The sequence below is a fragment of the Danio rerio genome, chromosome 5 (genome assembly GCF_049306965.1).
Source record: "Danio rerio strain Tuebingen ecotype United States chromosome 5, GRCz12tu, whole genome shotgun sequence".
In the NCBI taxonomy this organism is placed as follows: domain Eukaryota; kingdom Metazoa; phylum Chordata; class Actinopteri; order Cypriniformes; family Danionidae; genus Danio; species Danio rerio.
In genome coordinates, this window is record NC_133180.1 from 30274289 (window position 1) to 30293520 (window position 19232).

The window sequence follows — 19232 nt, forward strand, 5'->3', positions numbered from 1 at the left end:
ACATCCATGATGCAAATTTTTCGCTTGCACCACATACCAAAAGATCTCTACTGGTCTGTCCTAAAAATCTTCCAAAATCACATATTTATATATTTACATATATGTAAGTTAAACATATGATTTTAACATGCTCATGTATTGACTTTTTTTTCAAAGGAAGCAGCGATGTAAATAACAGCAGACTCAAAGTGCATTTATAATATGCACGCTAAATTATCGAGAGGGTGCTCGCTGCAGAGCCATTTGTGGAGAGGTGAGCTCCAGAGAGGGGGAGCATGAGCTGTCGCTCCTCCTCCTGTAAGCTGTTTTAATGCGTACACCAACCCCACCCCTAACCCTACCCCCAGTGACATCACTCGTAGAAGAAGTGCAAAAAAGGTGGAGCTCAAGCTTAAGCTCCCCCTCTCTGGAGCTCACCTCTCCTCAAATGGCTCTGCAGCGAGCACCACTTGAAATTATCACTAAAGCTCTAATGGCAATAATGAATACAATTGCTCTAAGGGTTTTGATAATACTTGTGTGAAGTGGCAAAGGGCTTGCCAGACCACTAGTGCATCACCCAAGGGATCTAGGAGTGTGAGCAGGCATGCTGAAGAAAAGCAATGAGCAGGAGAGATGGATTAATTTTAGCTCATGGCAGTGAATACAGTACACCATTATCACAACATGTCAGTAAACTTGGCACATCAGCATGAAGCTGCAGTGTTATCTGGGTTTGCACCTGGTTCATCTCAATGTCCATGTTTTTCATTATTGTATGTGTTGCACTGGAACAGGTCACTGTAAATTCTGTAAGGGTGCTAGATGTAGCTTTTTTGATATTCTCCTTTGGATAATGAATAAATCAGATATGCATTAGCAACCTCAAAAGACTAATTAATACTATTTAGCAGTCTATAATTACACTGTGCATCACTGACAAAAGAGCTTAGTACAAATTGGTTTGTTTGCACTTGGAGAAGATAGTCACAGCAGAAAGAAAATGGCGGTTCACCCAGAAACAAGCATTAGACTTTTGAATGGACTTGTTAGATTAATTCTGTAATTTTTTTTTGCATTGACTTAGATGTTTGTATCTCTTCACAATTATTATAGCGTTCTTCACAATTCATACATAATTCTTACATCTTTTTTGTTTGTAAGGATTCCTATATGCTATTAATATTAGATATACACATATTGTTTCTTATCAAATGCAAACAGTAAATAGGAACTGTGAATTTGATATACTATTATAATTCTAAATATGTTACAAAATGTTTTAGCAATTAAATATAAACATAACACTAAATTTAACACTTAAAAAAATGTTTTAACAGTTTAGTCGCATGAGCAGGGCAGATTAAACCAATAAGCAAGGCAAGCATCCACTTGGGGCCCGAGGACATCTGGAGGCTTCCTATAAATATCTAGAAGTATAAATTATACCTATAAACTATAACATAATTTTCTATCGTATTTTGTTCAGTGAGAGTCAAACTAATATTTTTGCGTAATTAAATATTATTTAATATACAATAAAACATAATATTATTATAATATAAAGTAATGGTATGTAATAGTTATATTATTAAAAAACAATATCCACCTCCCTCAACCATGGAGCAGTCCAGCAGTCAAATTTATTTATATTATTTTTGTAAATTCATTTTAAGACATGTAATTATTTAAAATGTGAAACTTACATTAAGATAAAACGTAGAAAAGAAGATTGAATGATAGAAAAAAAACTGCAAAATAAATAAAAATTAAATGCTGGAGTTGCTTAGGGCCCCCAAATTACTAAAGCCTCTCCTGCTCATGAGAAACAACAAACTTTTCTGTTATAATAATAATAATAATAATAATAATAATAAAATTAATAACATTAATAATAATAAGGTGATGCATAAAGTGGGGCTGTAAGTAGTGCTGTCGCCTCACAGCAAGAAGGTCGCTGGTTCGAGCCTTGGCTGGGTCAGTTGGCGTTTTTTGTTGAGTTTGCATGTTCTCCCTGCGTTCGCGTGGGTTTCCTCCAGGTATTCCGGTTTCCCCCACAGTCCAAAGACATGGTACAGGTGGAGTGGGTAGGCTAAACTGTCCAAAGTGTATGAGTGTGAATGAGTAGGCATCCGGAAGGGCATCCGCTGCGTAAAACATGTGCTGGATAAGTTGGAGGTTCATTCTGCTGTGGGGACCCCAGATTAATAAAGCCAAAAAGACACATAATGAATGAATTAATAATAATAATATGCTGTACCCTTTAAAATGCAATAGGATGTAGGATAAAAAACTAAATAAAATCTAAAATAATGTATTAGTGATAATATAAATAACAATAATTGTTGTAATATAACAATATATTAATAGTAATTAATATTATAAAATTATTAGTATTATTTTACGTCGTTTTTAAAATTCTATTACATGTTATTAAAAAATCCATTGCAAATGTTATCATTTCTGTTTACATAGTAGCCTATTAGATTTGTTTGCCATGTCCACTGTCACTTTGAGTTGAAATAAGTTTAGGAATTAAGCAAGAATATGATATTAGGAACGTCAAACTGCTCGTTTTTTTAATGGCAATGTAAATTAAGAAAACTCACACTGCTTGCTGTTTGCAAATAAACATGTTTGTCCTTTAAAGGCCGCGCATGCGCTGTGCGATTCTGTCACGCTGAAGCCGCTACATGCTTAGCTAGCTCTCATTGCACAGCAGCACTTCACACCTATCTGCCACTCATGCCGTGATCTTGTGACAGCGAGACGGAGGAGTCGGTCAGTATCCTTTCTATAATTAAACATCAACCATAAATCCTCATCTCTGGATTGCACTCGCGCGGGGCTCGTTAGCAATAGAAGTTTTTCGTCTGCGCAAACAGCTCAGTAGTGTAAAAGGTCGTGAGGTGTTCAAGATGGCGACTGTATGAAGTTCGCACTCTCTATACGGTAATAAACAGTTTTTTGAGGCACCTGGTGATTGTTTAATGTGCTATATTTGTCTTATTAGTAAGTCAGGGTTTAGTAAAAGCAGATTGCAGAAGGTGTCATGGACGTGAAGCAGAGCTGAAGCCCTAGCTTGTCAGACTTCAGTGATAAATGCACTGCTGTCACGTAATTTACGGCGTTTACAACAACTGCTTTTTCAGTGGGTTTAACGCTTAATGCAGTTTAAGACTGAGGTAATTGTGTCTAGTTTCATTACGGTGTGTATTCGCGAAGACTTACTCATATTATTTGGCCTCAAGTCTTTATGAACGTTCGCAGTTCAGCTTGTTTGTTCGCAAGTAAGACTGAATCCAAGCATGACAGGCTACATTTGATTTTCACTAAGGCTACGTCTCAACACACAGTGAGCTTACTACTTAGACAACATTTTTTGGACTTCATGCACGACTGCATTGTCAAGATTACACTTGCAAAATATTGCTTTTGTTTTGCTGTTCGGGTATCGTGTGGTTATTCCATGTTGATGAATGAATATCCTGTTCGTTGTATTTTGCATGATAGCATGATATTTATGTGGTAACTTACTCCATAAATCACCACAGTATATATCCAGACAGGAAACACGGTATTGTACATAGTAGTATATGTTCAAAAGTCATGCTATTTTCTGTGAATATGCTAAAATGGTGTTGGTATTGAAAATTAGAGAACATTTTCTAGAATCTTATTGCTAGTGCATTGGTCCAAAACATGCTATTGCTGTTGCATACATCATTAAAAACTCTGTTTCCATTATTTATATATAATATCAGTATGTATTACTAGCACACTTCAGCATTTTCTTGTTGTATATGTTGTAAACTGAATATTCCTACTGTACATGCCGTGCTATATTTAAAGACGGGCAGTGTGTATTAGTTGAAAGTTTGTTTTTAGTCACATTAATGTTTTTATTTTTTATTTTGGGTCACCAGTTCATACATAGGCACCCCATGCTGACACCACAGGACATCGATTTCTGCTGTGACAAAGGCATCAGTCCTGCCCACTGTCCTGCAAAACTATGGCCAAAGAGCAGCCAAGTGTGTTTGACCTCATCCCTCTTCTGGGGTCCACTGACCTACATGAGCTGGAACAGGTCAAAACCCTGCTGCAGGAAACTCTCAGTGCAGGTTGGTCTGTTCTTGTGTTTACAGAATACCTTGAGTGCATGGGTCAAATAGAAATTTGCAACACTGTTCTTGTTCAAACTATTATTTTTAATACTTAAATGATGGTAGGTTTGTAAGTTGTTGTCATCATCAGTGGATGCATTTAGGGTGTATTTAGAGATTAGATTAAAACAAGCCATGCTTCGATGTCACTTAATGTGGTTCATTTGAATTTGTGTGAACACTACCATTCTACCGTGATGTGTGCAACAGACATCAGTCCACCTCTGAGTTTTACATCTAAACATCTAAAGATAATTAATGATGTCATGAGATATGACCATATATAGGACAGAATGCTCAAACATAGCTGTTTTTTTTCCAAGTCATGATGATTAATCATGTTGTTGGTCATTACAGTTCATAACATTACAGTTTGGAGCATGGCTTCTTGACTTTTTGAGTCTTGTCTACAAACATTGAATTCTTTTAAACTGGAACACCCCATCATTATTGACATTCTTATCAAAGCGAATGAACTACAGAGAACATTTTATAATATAGTTTTCTGCTGGATCCCAGCACATGTTGGACTGTTTGGAAATGAACAAGCGATAAAGCTGCCAAAACAGCCCTAACCGGAAAGATAAATGGAGTGCAAAATCCAACCTTCAGATTTAAAGCCACTATTAAAAGGCTACATTTTTAACAAATGCCAAGCAGAATGGGATCAGTACTCAAAAAATAAACTTTTTGAAATCCGGCCTAAAATAGGAACAAAATCCAGTTATTATTTCAGTTTATTAACTCAAGACATGATGAGATTGTTTACAGAAGATGCCGTATTGGACACACAAGACTTCCACATGAACATTTACTCAAAGGAAAAGAACCCCCAAAATGTCAATATTGCAACAGAAGCCAAACTAGTAAACATCTTCTTGTGGAATGCCCGATTTCTAATGTTATTAGACAACAATTTTTATCTGGAAAGACTTTAAATATTTTTAAATGTGAATCCTTCTAATATTGTACTTTTTTTATCAAAAGTAACCCTTAAATAACAGTTTTAGATTTTTTTTTATCTTGTTTATTATTATTTATGTATTTTGCCTTGTTTATTATTTTGCTGTTGATCACTTTTAGTTGTTAGAATATTTTTTTTTACAATTATAGAAAGGTGTTGTTTATAAATGTGTTAAACTTTGATCTTTTTTTGCCATGACATAGCCATAGAATCTGATATGGCAATAAACTCAAAATTCTCTCTCTCTCTCTTTCTCTCTTGACTTTAGTTACCATAGCACTTGATAAAATTCAAATTGTGTCAAAGCAGCTTTACAAGTAAGACAGGCAATATTCAGTAATTATGTGTGATCTTTTTCAGAGGAATTGCTGCCACTGTTTTTTGACTTGAAGCTCTTTACAAGTTCCAAGCTGATAAAAGTATCGTTACGTGCACATTCATTGAGCACTTTTAGTCCAGCACATGTCAATTTTTTTATAAAAAAAAAGTCCAGTCTACATTAATAAGCTAAGCGGGACCAAATATATAATTTTTGAAATGTGAAAACTCCCTTAAAGTATGTATTAAATATTCTTTTCATTTCTTTCTGTAGATAAAGGGACCATGTTGCTGAATAGCCTTGTAGACTATTTCCTTCAGACAAACTCATCTCAAGCTGTGGACATCCTGTCTTCTGTCCGGGAGCCTCATGATAAGGTGAGAAAAATGCTTACCATTATAAGTATTCTTTAGCTGAATAATGTCATCCTGGATTTCAGAACATCTGTGACTGATGAATAATGGACTATTTTTTATTTGTGTGTGTTTTTTTCTGTAGTATCTTTTAGATAAGATGAATGAATGCATGGGCAAGCAGAGCTGTCGTCTCTCCACCATCACCCTCCTTGGTCATGTTGTTCGCAAACAGCCACCATGGATCCACAAGATCGCACGCTTCCCTCTGCTTGTCTCGCTGCTCAAATGCCTCAAGGTACCAAAATAAAGGCCACTGAAGTGTTACTGCATAATATTATCAGTGCACGTTATTTTGATCTGAGATGCATTAGAAAAAGAATACTGAAAATTTATTAAAGGGGTGTTTCCTCCATACATTCAAACTATAATTTGTTCACCTCATGTTATTCCCTAAGATGTCTTTTAAAAAAAGGATTTATGTTCAAGTCATTTTTGACCTTTAAGCAATAAAATAAATCCGGCTAGCTTGTTTACATGACATTAAACATGTAAGAAAGCATGATTGGCTTAAGAACGTGCATGTAAACATTGTTAAATAATTGTAATTAGTTAATTTGATGCTCTAGAAACATTTCTTATTAGAAATGTTGAATTGCATTACTTAATTTTGAGTGTTTTTTTTGTCTTTTTATTATCAAGAACTTATTTGAAACAGACAATTTTAATAGTAATAATATTGTTCTTGTGTAAAAAAATAAAAAAATAAATAAATAAATAAATGCCACATTTGATAAATTTAATGTGCCATGCTAAATAAAAGTATTAAATTGAAAAACATTGTGAATAATAAAGGTATAACATCGTACTATAGAGATTGTTTTTTAAATTAAAATCCGCTGATGTAAACAATATTTGAATAATTTTAATCATTTAGTTTACTGTTTAATTTTAATAATGATTCATGGCAGTAAAATCACATGGGTGCTGAAGTGCTTGGGTTTGGTTAACATGGAGAGAGATGAGTGCATGCAAACGAGGCAGTCAGTTTCTGTGCTAAGAATGCTAAGAACTAGTTGCCTAAACTGTGAATAAAGAGCATTAAAGTTGTAAATAACTTTCAGTTTGTTGCACAGAGCTGCTTCACTTTATAAGACCTCACTGTAGTATTTTTTTTTTATGTGACACAGACATGCGCAGCAGTGGCTGAAGTGGCACTCTGTGTGAAAGCACACACATTATTTAAATGGCTATAGAGGTGTGATTACTACACTTAATGTGGTGTATTATCTCATAGCAAACCCTAAGAGTTGTTTGTTTGCTACTTTTCTGTTAAAAATCAGATTTTACCAGTAAAAAATTATCTAGTCATATGTAGTCCATGAAAAAGTGCACGCATATGTCTACCATAATCAATAATTCATCTTCAGAATTCTGAATGGTTGTATTCTGATGTCATTGTTATCCTGTTTGTTGAGGACTAGGATCAATTTAAAGTCTATTTAAGTCCCCAACCCCAAGTTTGAGAAATTCAAATAATATAATATTAAGCATTTTTTTTTATTATTTTTAAAGCATACGATATTGAGATAATATCACATTGATTTCTGTATCGAGATGTGTATAGAATTGTGACTTGAGTGTATCTGTACATGCCTAATAAATAAATGTAAAAATAGCTAATTTAAAATCTGACTTCAAACTTTTGAATGGTGGCGGTAGTCATTCACATTTTTATGATTAATTTCTGCTTCCAGACTGACTCAGATGTAGTAGTTCTCATAACCGGTGTGCTGGTGCTGATCACTCTAATGCCCATGATTCCTCAAACCAACAAACAACTTCTTTGCGACTACTTTGATATCTTTGGACGTCTTGCTGCCTGGAACCAACGTCATCCAGGTATAAACATTACAAATCATTTTTTATTTGGCTTCAGTTTTTGGATAGGTTTTGTTTCCAGATGGCTTGATCTCACAGTACTCTTTCTACGATTACGTCCTGTAGGCCATGCTCAGGGAGTGTTTGCAGTCCATCTACATGCCAGCGTGTACTCTCTTTTCCATCGTTTATATGGCATGTATCCTTGTAATTTCGTTTCGTACCTGCGTGCCCATTACAGTATGAAGGAAAATGTTGACACGTTCGAGGAAGTGGTGAAGGTGAGGACTGATCTCTTTCACCACGCAATTAATAAAATATTGTTAGCATGTTTTAACACTACAGTTTCATTCTGCTTTTATAACAGCCCATGTTGGAACATGTTCGGATACATCCTGAGCTCATCACTGGAACCAAAGACTATGAGGTTGATCCAATTAGGTAAAATGAAATCATTGCTCACACTCATTTTTATTTTGTGTTGACATTTTGTGTTCTAATTACTCATTTTCATTCTGTATAGATGGAAGAGATTTGAGCCACATGATATTGTGATTGAATGTGCCAAAATTTCACTGGATTCTAAAGAGGCATCATCTGAAGAGGGCTACTCCTCTTTGGCGGATCACATACAGCGACGCGCTGTACACCATAGCCAATCGTGTTCAGAGCTCAGTTTCCATGGTAAAATCATTTATAATGAGTGGTGTACTTTTGTTACTGTACTGTTGTCCTTCCTACTATTGAAAATAGTTGAAGGCATTTTGCTAATTTAGGGGCCGATCCCACTGAACGTGCTTTTTTTTTTTTTTTTTTTTTAAGGGTGATTTTTATGACAAGACGTGTTCACAGTTTGCAACTTTTTTTTTTTTTCCTTCAATTTTTCTCCTATGTATGGCTGGTTTGTCAGACAAAATCTTGGATATCAATGGGGAGAACATAATATTAGCATTGTGATGGGTCAGATTGACCATCAAGCAAACACCTGGGTTAATTAAACACTTATTAATAGGTCTGTTTAAATCTACATAGCAACAACTCAATTCTTGTCATAAAACTATTTAAGTTGTACATTTTTATAGGTAAATAATTGTTTTGTGTGTGTGAATACTGATCTTATGTACTGTTCTGTTAACAGAAATTTCATCAGTCACACCAATAGGTGCTATTTGTCAGTCTCTCTCTAAATCACAACCTTATCTCACTGTAACCCAAGACTCAGGTTCCAGCGCACAGACCCCCAACAATCAAGTAAGTGTCCTCCAAATAAATTATCCATTTTGTTTCAAAACAAATACAAGGCTATCTAATGTAGACATAGGCTGGTATAAGATTCTGACAGTATGATAACCTTGGTTAAAAAGATCACGGTTTCACGGTATTGTGGTTACTGCTCTAAAATATAATATTTTAAAATGTTTTTTTCCCCATTTGAGCAGAAAATATTATTTTTTTTTTTTAAACTTTTGTTTTTTATTTGTTTTAACATAACGAAACAAACAGATCACCAGAGGCATCACATACAATTATTACATTCTTCTTATACAGTCGTTTTTATAGTGCAGGTTACTCTCCCATTAGCCCCCACCCTAACCCGTCAGTAAAAGGTACTGTATTATAAGCATAAACACCAACATAGTTTCCTTCAAGTCCATATGATTCAGTCTTTTACAATCTGTAATGTGCAGTCCAAACAAAATATTTTACATATATAATATACCTATATATGTACATGTATTGAAAAAAAAAAGTAATAATAAAAATAAAATATATAAATAAATATAAATAAGGGGAGGAGGGGGGTTCGCACTCATTGCAAAGCATTTCCTAGCAAATTATATGTTTTCTATATTCTTTTATATAAACCATTTTGACCAATTTTTATAGCATTTATCCATGTTTAGTCTTAAAGAAAAGGTGAGTTTCTCCATTTCAAACATATTATCTACAATTGTTATCCACTCATCCTTTGTTGGTGGAATCTCTTCCAACCATTTCAGAAAATATTTTATTTTTAAGAAACATTTATAATATTTTGGAGCAATAAACATGTCAAGGTAAATAATCGACTTCTGCTGTCTTCGTTAGTTTCAGAAACACAGATTTCTTTACACTTTAAAACGGTATCTTTGGATATCTGGATGTTTTCTGCTGGAGATACTGTTGTTAGAATGTCTTGTAAGCATAACACAACATAGACTATAATCCAAAATTAATATAGCTGTCCCAGAGCTATGGACTATTGCATACAGATGTAGCCCGAGGGAGCTTTGTTCCACCAAAGTTTAAAGCCGATGATGTACGAAAGTCAACATTTGATGTGGATCAAAAAAATGTCCTTAGACAAGAATGGGTGTTCAAAATTTTAAGGCAACTTTGATCGATATACAAGTTCTGCTGTGGTGTTATTTGTGCTTGTACATGTTCAGTAGTGTGAAGCAATTGTTAGATGTAGCTCTTCTTTTCCGTCATCAAACAGATCTCACCCTTTTCTGTATATTCTGTGGGTGTTAGTTATGTAAAAGATAATCTATGTGAAGTCATAATATCTGAAAAAGTGGTTTAGTCCAAACAAGCTGTTGGCTGTATTTTTGAGAAATGTTTTCTCCCATTGGAGTGGACTTGGAGCTCAGTAACCTTGCAGATATTTTCTTGCATACACAGCAACATTACACACTAACTAAGGTTGAATAATTGAACAAGCATAACAGGACAGCTTTAATCTCTTTGAAAATAAGCAGTGTTAGAGTTCTGGGTAAATTGATTTTTCACAAAAGCACAGAAATCTTTCAGGTTTAGTTAAATATATTGATTAGTATTCTGAAGATGAACAAAAGTCGTATGTGTTTGGAATGATATGAGAACATAATTTTGTTTTGATGTGTTAATTTATAAAATAAATGTGTCCCTCCACAGAGTGATGAGGTCAAATCCTCAGGGATGAAGGAGGAGCTGTGGAGCCCTTCCTCGATATGTGGGATGAGCACCCCTCCCAGTTCTAGAGGAATGTCCCCAACCACAGTTTCTGACATCTCACTTAGTGCCTCACACCTCTCAGGACGGATCCCCAGCACCCCAGGTCAGCCAAATGCATTCTGATCTACATAGCTGCATATCTCAGTTTGTTTGTTTGCAGTCTCAGATGGCTTCAGGGGTTATTTTTGTTGCAGGGGATGGAAAGTGGACTCTATCTCCTTCCACACCCTCGGGGTCATCCCCTCTCCCATCGCTCTCAGAGGAAATAGGGCAGGCTGCCCAAAACACCAGCAGTACCCAGGCTAAGGTGCATAGATGTTTGAAGAATTTGCTTAGCTATTTATTTAACTCATGCTGTGTGCATTGTTTTTCTTGAAAACTGTTTTCTTTTTGCATCTGCTCAGACGTGCAAAGAGGTGAAGAAATTCACATCCAGAAGTATTAATAACAGCAGTGAGAATGGTAATAAACAAGATTTAAAGAGTCTTATTTCTTTGAGTAATCAACATTGATTAATGCTTCGATCTTGCTATTCTAGGAGGTGATGCCAAGACTCCAGTGTCGTTGGCACAGCTCTCTGACATTGTCAAAAGGACAGAGGGGGAGCGAGAGGATGGTGAGAGTGATGACATAATGCACAACTTTTTCAGGCATGCATTTGTTTTCAATGTGCTCTGCTCTCAAAAATGTGCAATATTTGTTTTTACCCCAGATACAATCAATGAGGAGATTTTGAGTCTAACACATGGGAAACTAGACTTTGGATCTAGGCCTGGTCTGGAATCCTCATTTTCTGGCTCCTTAGACACCCTTCTCTCATCTCATCCCAATCATGAGCAGAATTTGGTATCCACACCAGACAGGGTTGAATGCTCGGCTAAAGCAGGAGAGCAGCAGCTTCCTAGGTCTCTCTGGCCGTTCACCCCCATTGAAAATGGGAAGCACAGTAAATGTTCTCTGTCTGATCTCACAAAAGAATCCATGCCTTATGAGCCGCTGTTTGACCTCGCCCTGCCGAAGGTGGCATCTCTGTTTTTGGAGAGGAAGACTGCTGAGGCCTTTCGGAGGGTTGAAGGAGAAAGAGATCACCAAGATGAGATGGAAGGAGAGGATCTTTCTGTCACCTCCCCTCTGGAGGTGTTGGACCGGGTTATCCAGCAGGGTCACGACACCCATGGGAAAGTGCTGAAGAGGTATGCTTTTGTTCTTCTGAATTCAAATATGAAGTTTGAATAGGGCTAGGCAATTAAGATCGTTATCGGTATTTATTGACCAAACACTGTTGTCAATAATGACAAAAAAGAAGTTTGGTATGAAGTTTGTGTATGAAGGCTATAGTTCTATTAAAATTTGGCTGCTGAGCGAGTGCCTTAAGCAGGTCGCACACCAGAAGCGCCGCTCGGCGGCGCGCCACGCAGCGCCACGCAGCGCCATGTATTTTAGAATTCTAAACAGGTTTCTATCAGGATACACACACCGGCGCCGCAAGTCGGCGGCTGTCGGCGGCGCCCGGCGACGGCTCAGGACGCAGTTCATTTTTCAGCCGCGCCACAGAGCGCCATCTGATTAGTTTCATGTTAAATATCATTCGAATGTGCGCGTCTGGTGTGTGATACCTTAAACTGTCATGTACGCGCCGTGTTGCGGCGCCGAGCGGCGCTTCTGGTGTGCGACCTGCTTTAGAAGCAATGCCAGTTAGCTTAGGGTTTAGGCTTATAGGAGCAGTGAGGACATTGTAATTAAAATTTCTTCTGCAACCCAGCCACTAGCACACATATGAAAGAGTTTTGATCATGGGGTAATGTAGTCATCCAACCAACACAATTTGTAATGTTGCAGCATGTATTTGAATAATGATGTTAGATCCTTTACTTAAAAGCTCAAATTGGATCATCATAATTTGTTTTGTTTACAAAACAGAGTTTGAGGTTTACTGTATCTATATTATTCACACCTTATAGATGTTGATCTACCTTAAAGTTTGCTTTAATTCAGTATATGCTTTACAATTGCACACACTTTGTAATATTTTCTTTATCAAGTTTGTCTCTTTAACACTTTTGTTTATTGTATTGTAAAGAGATCAGATATTTAGTTTAAATATTTAGTTTTTGACTATTACAACTATTTGCCCTAGTAATGTTGGTACATGAAAATAAAGTGGCTAAATAAGAAAAAAAAATCCTAATATTCCTAAATGTATTGTTAAAAGATATTTATTTGTTAAATTTATTATCGATACCGAATGATATGAAACATCATGATAATTTTTTTGCAATATCGCCCAGCCCTAAGTTTTAAAGTGTATTGAATGTGATGGAACTGTGAGTATTTGTTTGCTTTTTTGTTTACAGAACTTTCTCTTCTCCAAGCCAATCATCAGACCCACACTTGAAAGGTAAACAGCATAGCAATAAAGGAAAAGGTATTTAGTCATTTTACTAATTAATTCTGTGCTCTAGACAATTGTGCCCTCCAACTGTCCTTCTCCAACATTTCCTGTTACATTTTCTTGTTGCTTTCCTTTATTTACTTTTGTCTTTCAAATTCCTTTACTGTTCTGTGCAGTTCACTATCAAATCCTCAGAGTAAGCTTTGTGTTTGTCCTGATTAGCTATAATTAAAATCCCTGTTGAAATGGAGCTTTATGATATATGGAAATAAAAATCAGTACAGTGATTGTAAACATGAAAATCTGCATTTCAATTAACAATATGTGAAGCTGTTTTGTTAGTAAAGCACAGCACCTTTCAATTGACTGCAATGTATTTTTTTTACAGGTCTTGTGCCTGCAGTGTCGGATGAGCTAGACATGTTACGCAGTCAATTGCTGCTGCTGCATAACCAGCTGCTTTATGAGAGACATAAGAGAGAGCAACATGCGCTTCGTAACCGTCGTCTGTTTGGCCGCATCGTCAACACTACTGCACTGGAAGAGCAAAATAACTCCATGGTAATGAGTAAAACTAGAGGTATTACCAAAGACTAAAGAGTACACAAGATGTGTCTCTTTCATACTTTTGAATGGGGAAAAGTGTCACTGTCAATATGGTGAAATAAAGCCCTGCTTTCTAGTTTAGGAGCCAATCAATGATAGCTATATGGTAAATAAAGCCCGTCTTCTAGTACCGTAGCCAAACAGCAATCACTATAGAATGATAATTTTCCAGGGAAGGATTAACATCATTAATTATGTTTATTAACTTGAGTAAATGTGTAAATCTGAATTTATTCAGTTTTTATTCATTAATTTATTACTTTTTATTTAATATATTAAGATTTTAGTTATGATACTCCGCTGGATACCCCCAAAATAAATCTGCAAAAATCCGCAGATTTTTACCAAAATTCTTTGCAGAAATGGTAAAAAACGTCCGGGTCCGTCTGGCCCTGGTCATAACCCCCAAATAAGCAATAGCACTTTTAGCTAAATTCATCACATCCCACACCCATTCTGAAGCATTTTAAGACTCTTAAAATGTAGAAATTAATGACAATAGTCTTTAAAAACCTGAGAGCCTTTACAACTTCAATTACTGGTCAGTACTTTTTATTTTGCATGTTCATATTAATGAATATTATGTTTTGTGTCTGTGTGTGTGTGGCAGAAAACGCAGCTCAAACTTCAGGAAGTTGAGATCCAGGCTGTAAAGGTAAGCCTGAAAGAGGAGCAGCGGCGCTCTGTGCACATACAGGAAGACAGAGAGGCTGTCGTGAACCAGTTACAGACTCAAATTCAGCAGTTACAGAAGGAGCGGAATGACTACTACTCAAAGATGCAGGTGCTAAAGGTGAGCATATAGTGCTTGAGAACTTGAATAATTACATGTTTAAACTTGACCACTCAGTACACCAATATTTTGCTGTGAGAATAATAAAAAAGATTGTGACATCAGTGTTTGAAACGAGTTTTGGATTGTATAATTTACAGAGCGAGTTGCAGGAGAATCAGACAAAGGCTGGCAAAATGGAGGCAGAACTGCAGAAAGCCAATAACAAAGTGTGTAATATGGGTCACATGCTCAGCCAGCTATCTATCAAGGTGAAGTATAACACTATCAGCCAAATTACAATAATTTTTCAGTGAGGGTTGCACGGTATTGGAAAAAATTTATATTGTGATATTTTGTTTTCTGCAATATAATTTGCGATAAATACAATTTCACAAGATAACTTGAATTGCTTTTTGGGGGGCAAAAGAATTATTAAATTATAAGTTATTCTACGTAACGCATACTATTCAAATTACAACCAGAGATAAATACAAAAGAGCAAAGATGAAAATGAAATAAACAGCGTTTTCTGATTTTCTCATATAGTATTCAGACACAGAACTTGAATCATCAAACGCATTGTTTAGTCTTCATCTGATATATGATAATTAAATATAAATAATCTTTGTTATCTAAAGCTACAAATGTTAGAATTTCTTGTGCTTTTTAAGCTCTCTTGAAATGCTTAATAACCATCACAGCTTTAAAAATGATGATCAAACTTTTACAACGTTATGGATAAACTTAGTAAAGACAAACTATTGTACCTGCTCAACTATAATGAAGACTGGACATTTCACATGCTATTATGTGACTATTGCGGATGTGTACATTGCGATAACGATGCTGAAACTATATATTGTGCAGGCCTAATTAGTCATTTATTTATATATATCTTGTTTGTTGATAATTTGTCATTTTATTTAACCTCAGCTGAACAATAGTGAAAACATGGAGCAGCAGATGGCTTTCCTGAATAAGCAGCTGCTGCTTTTGGGTGAAGCCAACAAGTTATACATGGAAGAAATTGACCGCTTGGGCCCTGAGGCGCACAAGGTAGGCGTGATACTGAGGCGTTTACCAGATGTGACCATTTTTATCCACATTGTTAAATGGCAATTTATATAATGTGGTCCATTTAATTCTATTCAAGGCATTAACACTCATTGGTAAAAACTTTAAACTTTTGGACTCAAAAATTTGTTTGATCTGCTCCGGTCAACTCAGATTTGATCTCTTGTGAATGTTAGGAGCTGAATATGCTGCAAGCATCTTCAGTGCGGGAGGGTGAGCGTTTGAGGCAGAGCTCTCTTCAGCAGAGTCAGAGACTTGAGGCTGCACAGCAGCGTATCACAGACCTGGAGAACCAACTCACCAAGAAAGAGCAAGTCATCCGGGAGCAAAAGAAACTGCTGGACAATGTCAAACGACAGGCCACGTATGTGCTTGTTATGGCCTTAATCGTCCTTTTGAAATTGAAATACATTTTCTAATTGCGGTTTGAATCTACATCTTTTAGACCAAACCTCATGGTACAATTGATATATTTATATATTTTTACAGACTCCATGAAAATGTAAGTTAATGTAAAAGTTATTCTACACATTTACGTTTTTCTCAATTTATTTAATGATATATAAAATTTAATTGTTTTTATTAATTTATTTTTTATTTTGGTTTGATATCATTTGCAATTCAGTTTCAGGGTGCTTTCACATCTGTAGTTCGCTTCTTTTGGTCCGGACCAAGGGTAATAAATGATACATTGTTGCATCTTCTGCCGTCTTTGGGTCGTTTTCACACCACACTGCTGGCTTTGGTCCGAACCAGTTGAAACGAACCAAAATGCAGTCATCTGACAAAATCCACATCTCTCATTGGCCAGATGTTGTTAAACATAGTTCCTAAACTGCTTATTGATTGGTCAGAATTCAAAATGCCAATGAACTCCCTCAGGTAAACAAAACCTTTTACTCTGGAGGGACGACTGCGCTGGCTGATTGTATGCCTGCTTTAGACAAACTATACATTACAAAAATGAAGCGCGGCCGCGGCTGGAAAACAGTGTTTAATGCATCGCTCGTCACTTCAGGAGGAGACGTGAATTAATTTAGCTAAACTGCGACATGGTCATTTTGCGTAAATATTACCAACGATCCATCAGGTAATGTTCCCCCCTCTCTCTCTCTCTCTCTCTCTTGGTAAAGCGCTGTCAACAAATATTTTTCCTCTATTTCCCATAATGCACAGCGCATCGGCCTACAGCAGCTGAATTAGTCCAAAGCGGATCATATTCTCACCACAAACGAACCGCTCCAGGGTTCATTTGAATGCGCACCGAGACCACCTCTTCAAGCAGGTCTCGGTACGCTTATTTGGTCCGCTTTTGGTGCGCACTCGAGTACGATTGCTGCATTCTCACCTGCCCAAACGAACCGTACCAAAACGAACTCCAGTGCGATTCAATCGAACTAAATAAGGCAGGTGTGAAAGCACCCTCAGTTGCAGTTCGGTTTCCTAAATCTAGTTTCATCTATTTGTTTGGATGTAATGAAATGATGATGGGTATTGTAAAGTGGTGCTGTATTTATCTCCAGAATACCAAAGATCAGGTTCTATTTCATCTTTTCAAGAGTATCTTGCTTTTCGACTTAATAATTTATTTCTTGACTGTTTTTTTTTCTACAGGGAGCAGCTGCAGGCTTCAGAAAACAGGTATTTGGCTCAGAAGAACATCACTCAGGCATTACAAACTGAGCTGCTTGAGCTCTATAGCAAGATAGAGCTCAAAAACCTGAAAACTAATGCACCAGCAGAGCCCATTTCTGATCCCAGCAGTCCCACCAACCAGAGGTGCGTTTCATTGAATCACGCACAGCTGTTTCTCCTCCAAAGGCTGATCATTTAATGCATTTTAGACTTTGCAGAGCAAAATATAAGAAATAAATATGATTGATTTCTGAATCGTGGAATGATTCTATTTCTCTTTTCCATTTCAGGCCAAATGGCAACAGTGCAGGCCCATCTGCTCCATCTCTACCGGCTGACCTGATGAAAAGAGAGGAAGGGGCGCATGTGTGTGTCAATGGTGAAATATCTGCAGCGTCTCCTCAAACACCCACAGCACTCATTAATGGCAGTCAGGAAGAAGATCTTTCCGCCCTTACTCATTCATTTCCCTCCCTCCCCTGCCAACCCTTTGCAGTTGGCTCTTACCCCAGCACCAGAAGCTTTTTGGGTAAGAAAGCCAGAGAAATGTTCCGCAATAAGAGTGAGAGCCACTATGATGGCGACTCGCCCACCCTCACCTGCCTCTCAAAGGATCTTAAAGGTGAGCCAATCACAGACCCCACAGAGAGTTTGGAGTCCGAGGAAGCTGCTGACCAGTTTGACCTGCAGCCAATGGATAGACCCCGGGCATATAATGTTCAGAGTAGGAGGCATCAGGATCTGCGGATCATGGACTATAATGAGACCCACCATGTGCATTGATTGTACACTGCTGACATCATCGTCTGCAGATAAAAGAGGATCATTTTGGACCCAGTATTAGTATTCACTACTCTTTTTGTTAGAGTGGTTTGCAACATTTTAGTTCATTTTAAAAGCTCTTGTACTACAAAACGGCCAAAAAAAAAAAAAAAACATTTTCGCTTGGCAGTTGCCATTTAGTCACCACAGTGGCAAGAGATCATCTTGTCTTCATAAGAAAAAATGGCTTACTTTTCTCCTGTCTAATATGAATTCATTGAAATTCAGTATTTTTTTTTTTATAATGGGTATTCAGAGAGCAGTTGTGGTGATTTAACTGCGTGGTGGTTGGATGTTATTTGGGCCTTACTGTACTTTGCAGCAAATGTATTGATTTAATCACTGTATTTGCTCCTGTAATGGTATCGTTCAGTTTCCAGTCCTCCTAAATTTGTCCAAGCAAAATGCTTAAGTCACTTCTTCATTTAAGCTAATGTGACTTGCACAATACTGAGTATGATCATTGCAAGCGGAGCACTGTAAATAGATTATGCCTCTGAAAAACCAACCAGTCAGTCCGATAAAAATGTGAAAAACAAAAAAGAAGCTATGTGGAATAGGTGAAGTAGAATCGCAAAAGACATTTCATCATCGAGGCATATGCCATAGCAGTGCTTTGTGCGCTTGGCCTATAGAGAATGATCATGTCTTGTGTTGTACTTCTAGTAATAGATTTTATTTTTATGCATTTAACGTTCTTTGCTGGGATTGTAGCGCCCAGTCACCAGTGCAATACTTCGCTAACACTTCATGCCAGCTCGAAGGTATGATGATGGGGAATATATAATAAACTGATTTAGATTGCTGCTTTGCAGGACCGTCAGAGCCTTGAAGAACACGGGGTCAGGCTGCTGCTGAAGCATTTGTCCAGTTGAGACCTAATGAGAAATCCGAATGACTTTGTGGTCTAAGGTGTGTCTGACGGGTGAATGTTCTTGTGTTAATGGTATACAAACACGGCCACTGCAATACTTCAACACACTAAACTCTGAAAGGAAGCTGCTCGCTGTAAGCCAGAAGGCTTATTTTCTCTCTATTATGTTCTTTCATTTCTGTCTTACGCAGGTCAGACCCCATCTGCAAGAAAAAGCTTCAGATAATGGGCTGCAGCTGGCTGAACTGAAAGCACTTCTTTTTTAATTCAGCCCTTCTTAAGATTGCTGAACTCTAGCAGAGCAATATACTCATCTCTTTCTAAAACATTGCTCTAGGGGTTTGTTTTCAGTTCAGAGTATACTGTAGATAAACATGTGAAGTGCTGTTGCGAAGAAAATAAAATCTTGGCTTCGA

At 36.9% G+C, this 19232-nt stretch overlaps 1 protein-coding gene across 9 annotated transcripts; it reads left to right on the top strand.

The window, feature by feature from the left end:
- Positions 1–2653: 2653 nt before the first annotated feature.
- On the top strand, positions 2654–19031 carry tsc1a (TSC complex subunit 1a). Of its 9 annotated transcripts, none has more exons than XM_005171796.6 (22): positions 2654–2931; positions 3906–4103; positions 5702–5805; positions 5927–6079; positions 7539–7683; positions 7789–7943; positions 8030–8103; positions 8186–8346; positions 8801–8913; positions 10579–10741; positions 10833–10945; positions 11043–11100; positions 11177–11254; positions 11351–11831; positions 12993–13063; positions 13419–13591; positions 14247–14429; positions 14570–14680; positions 15345–15467; positions 15662–15849; positions 17100–17264; positions 17411–19031. In XM_005171796.6, exons 2-22 carry the CDS (start codon positions 3995–3997, stop codon positions 17901–17903), a joined length of 3414 nt encoding a protein of 1137 aa, XP_005171853.2. In that variant the 5' UTR covers positions 2654–2931; positions 3906–3994; the 3' UTR covers positions 17904–19031.
- Positions 19032–19232: the final 201 nt, after the last annotated feature.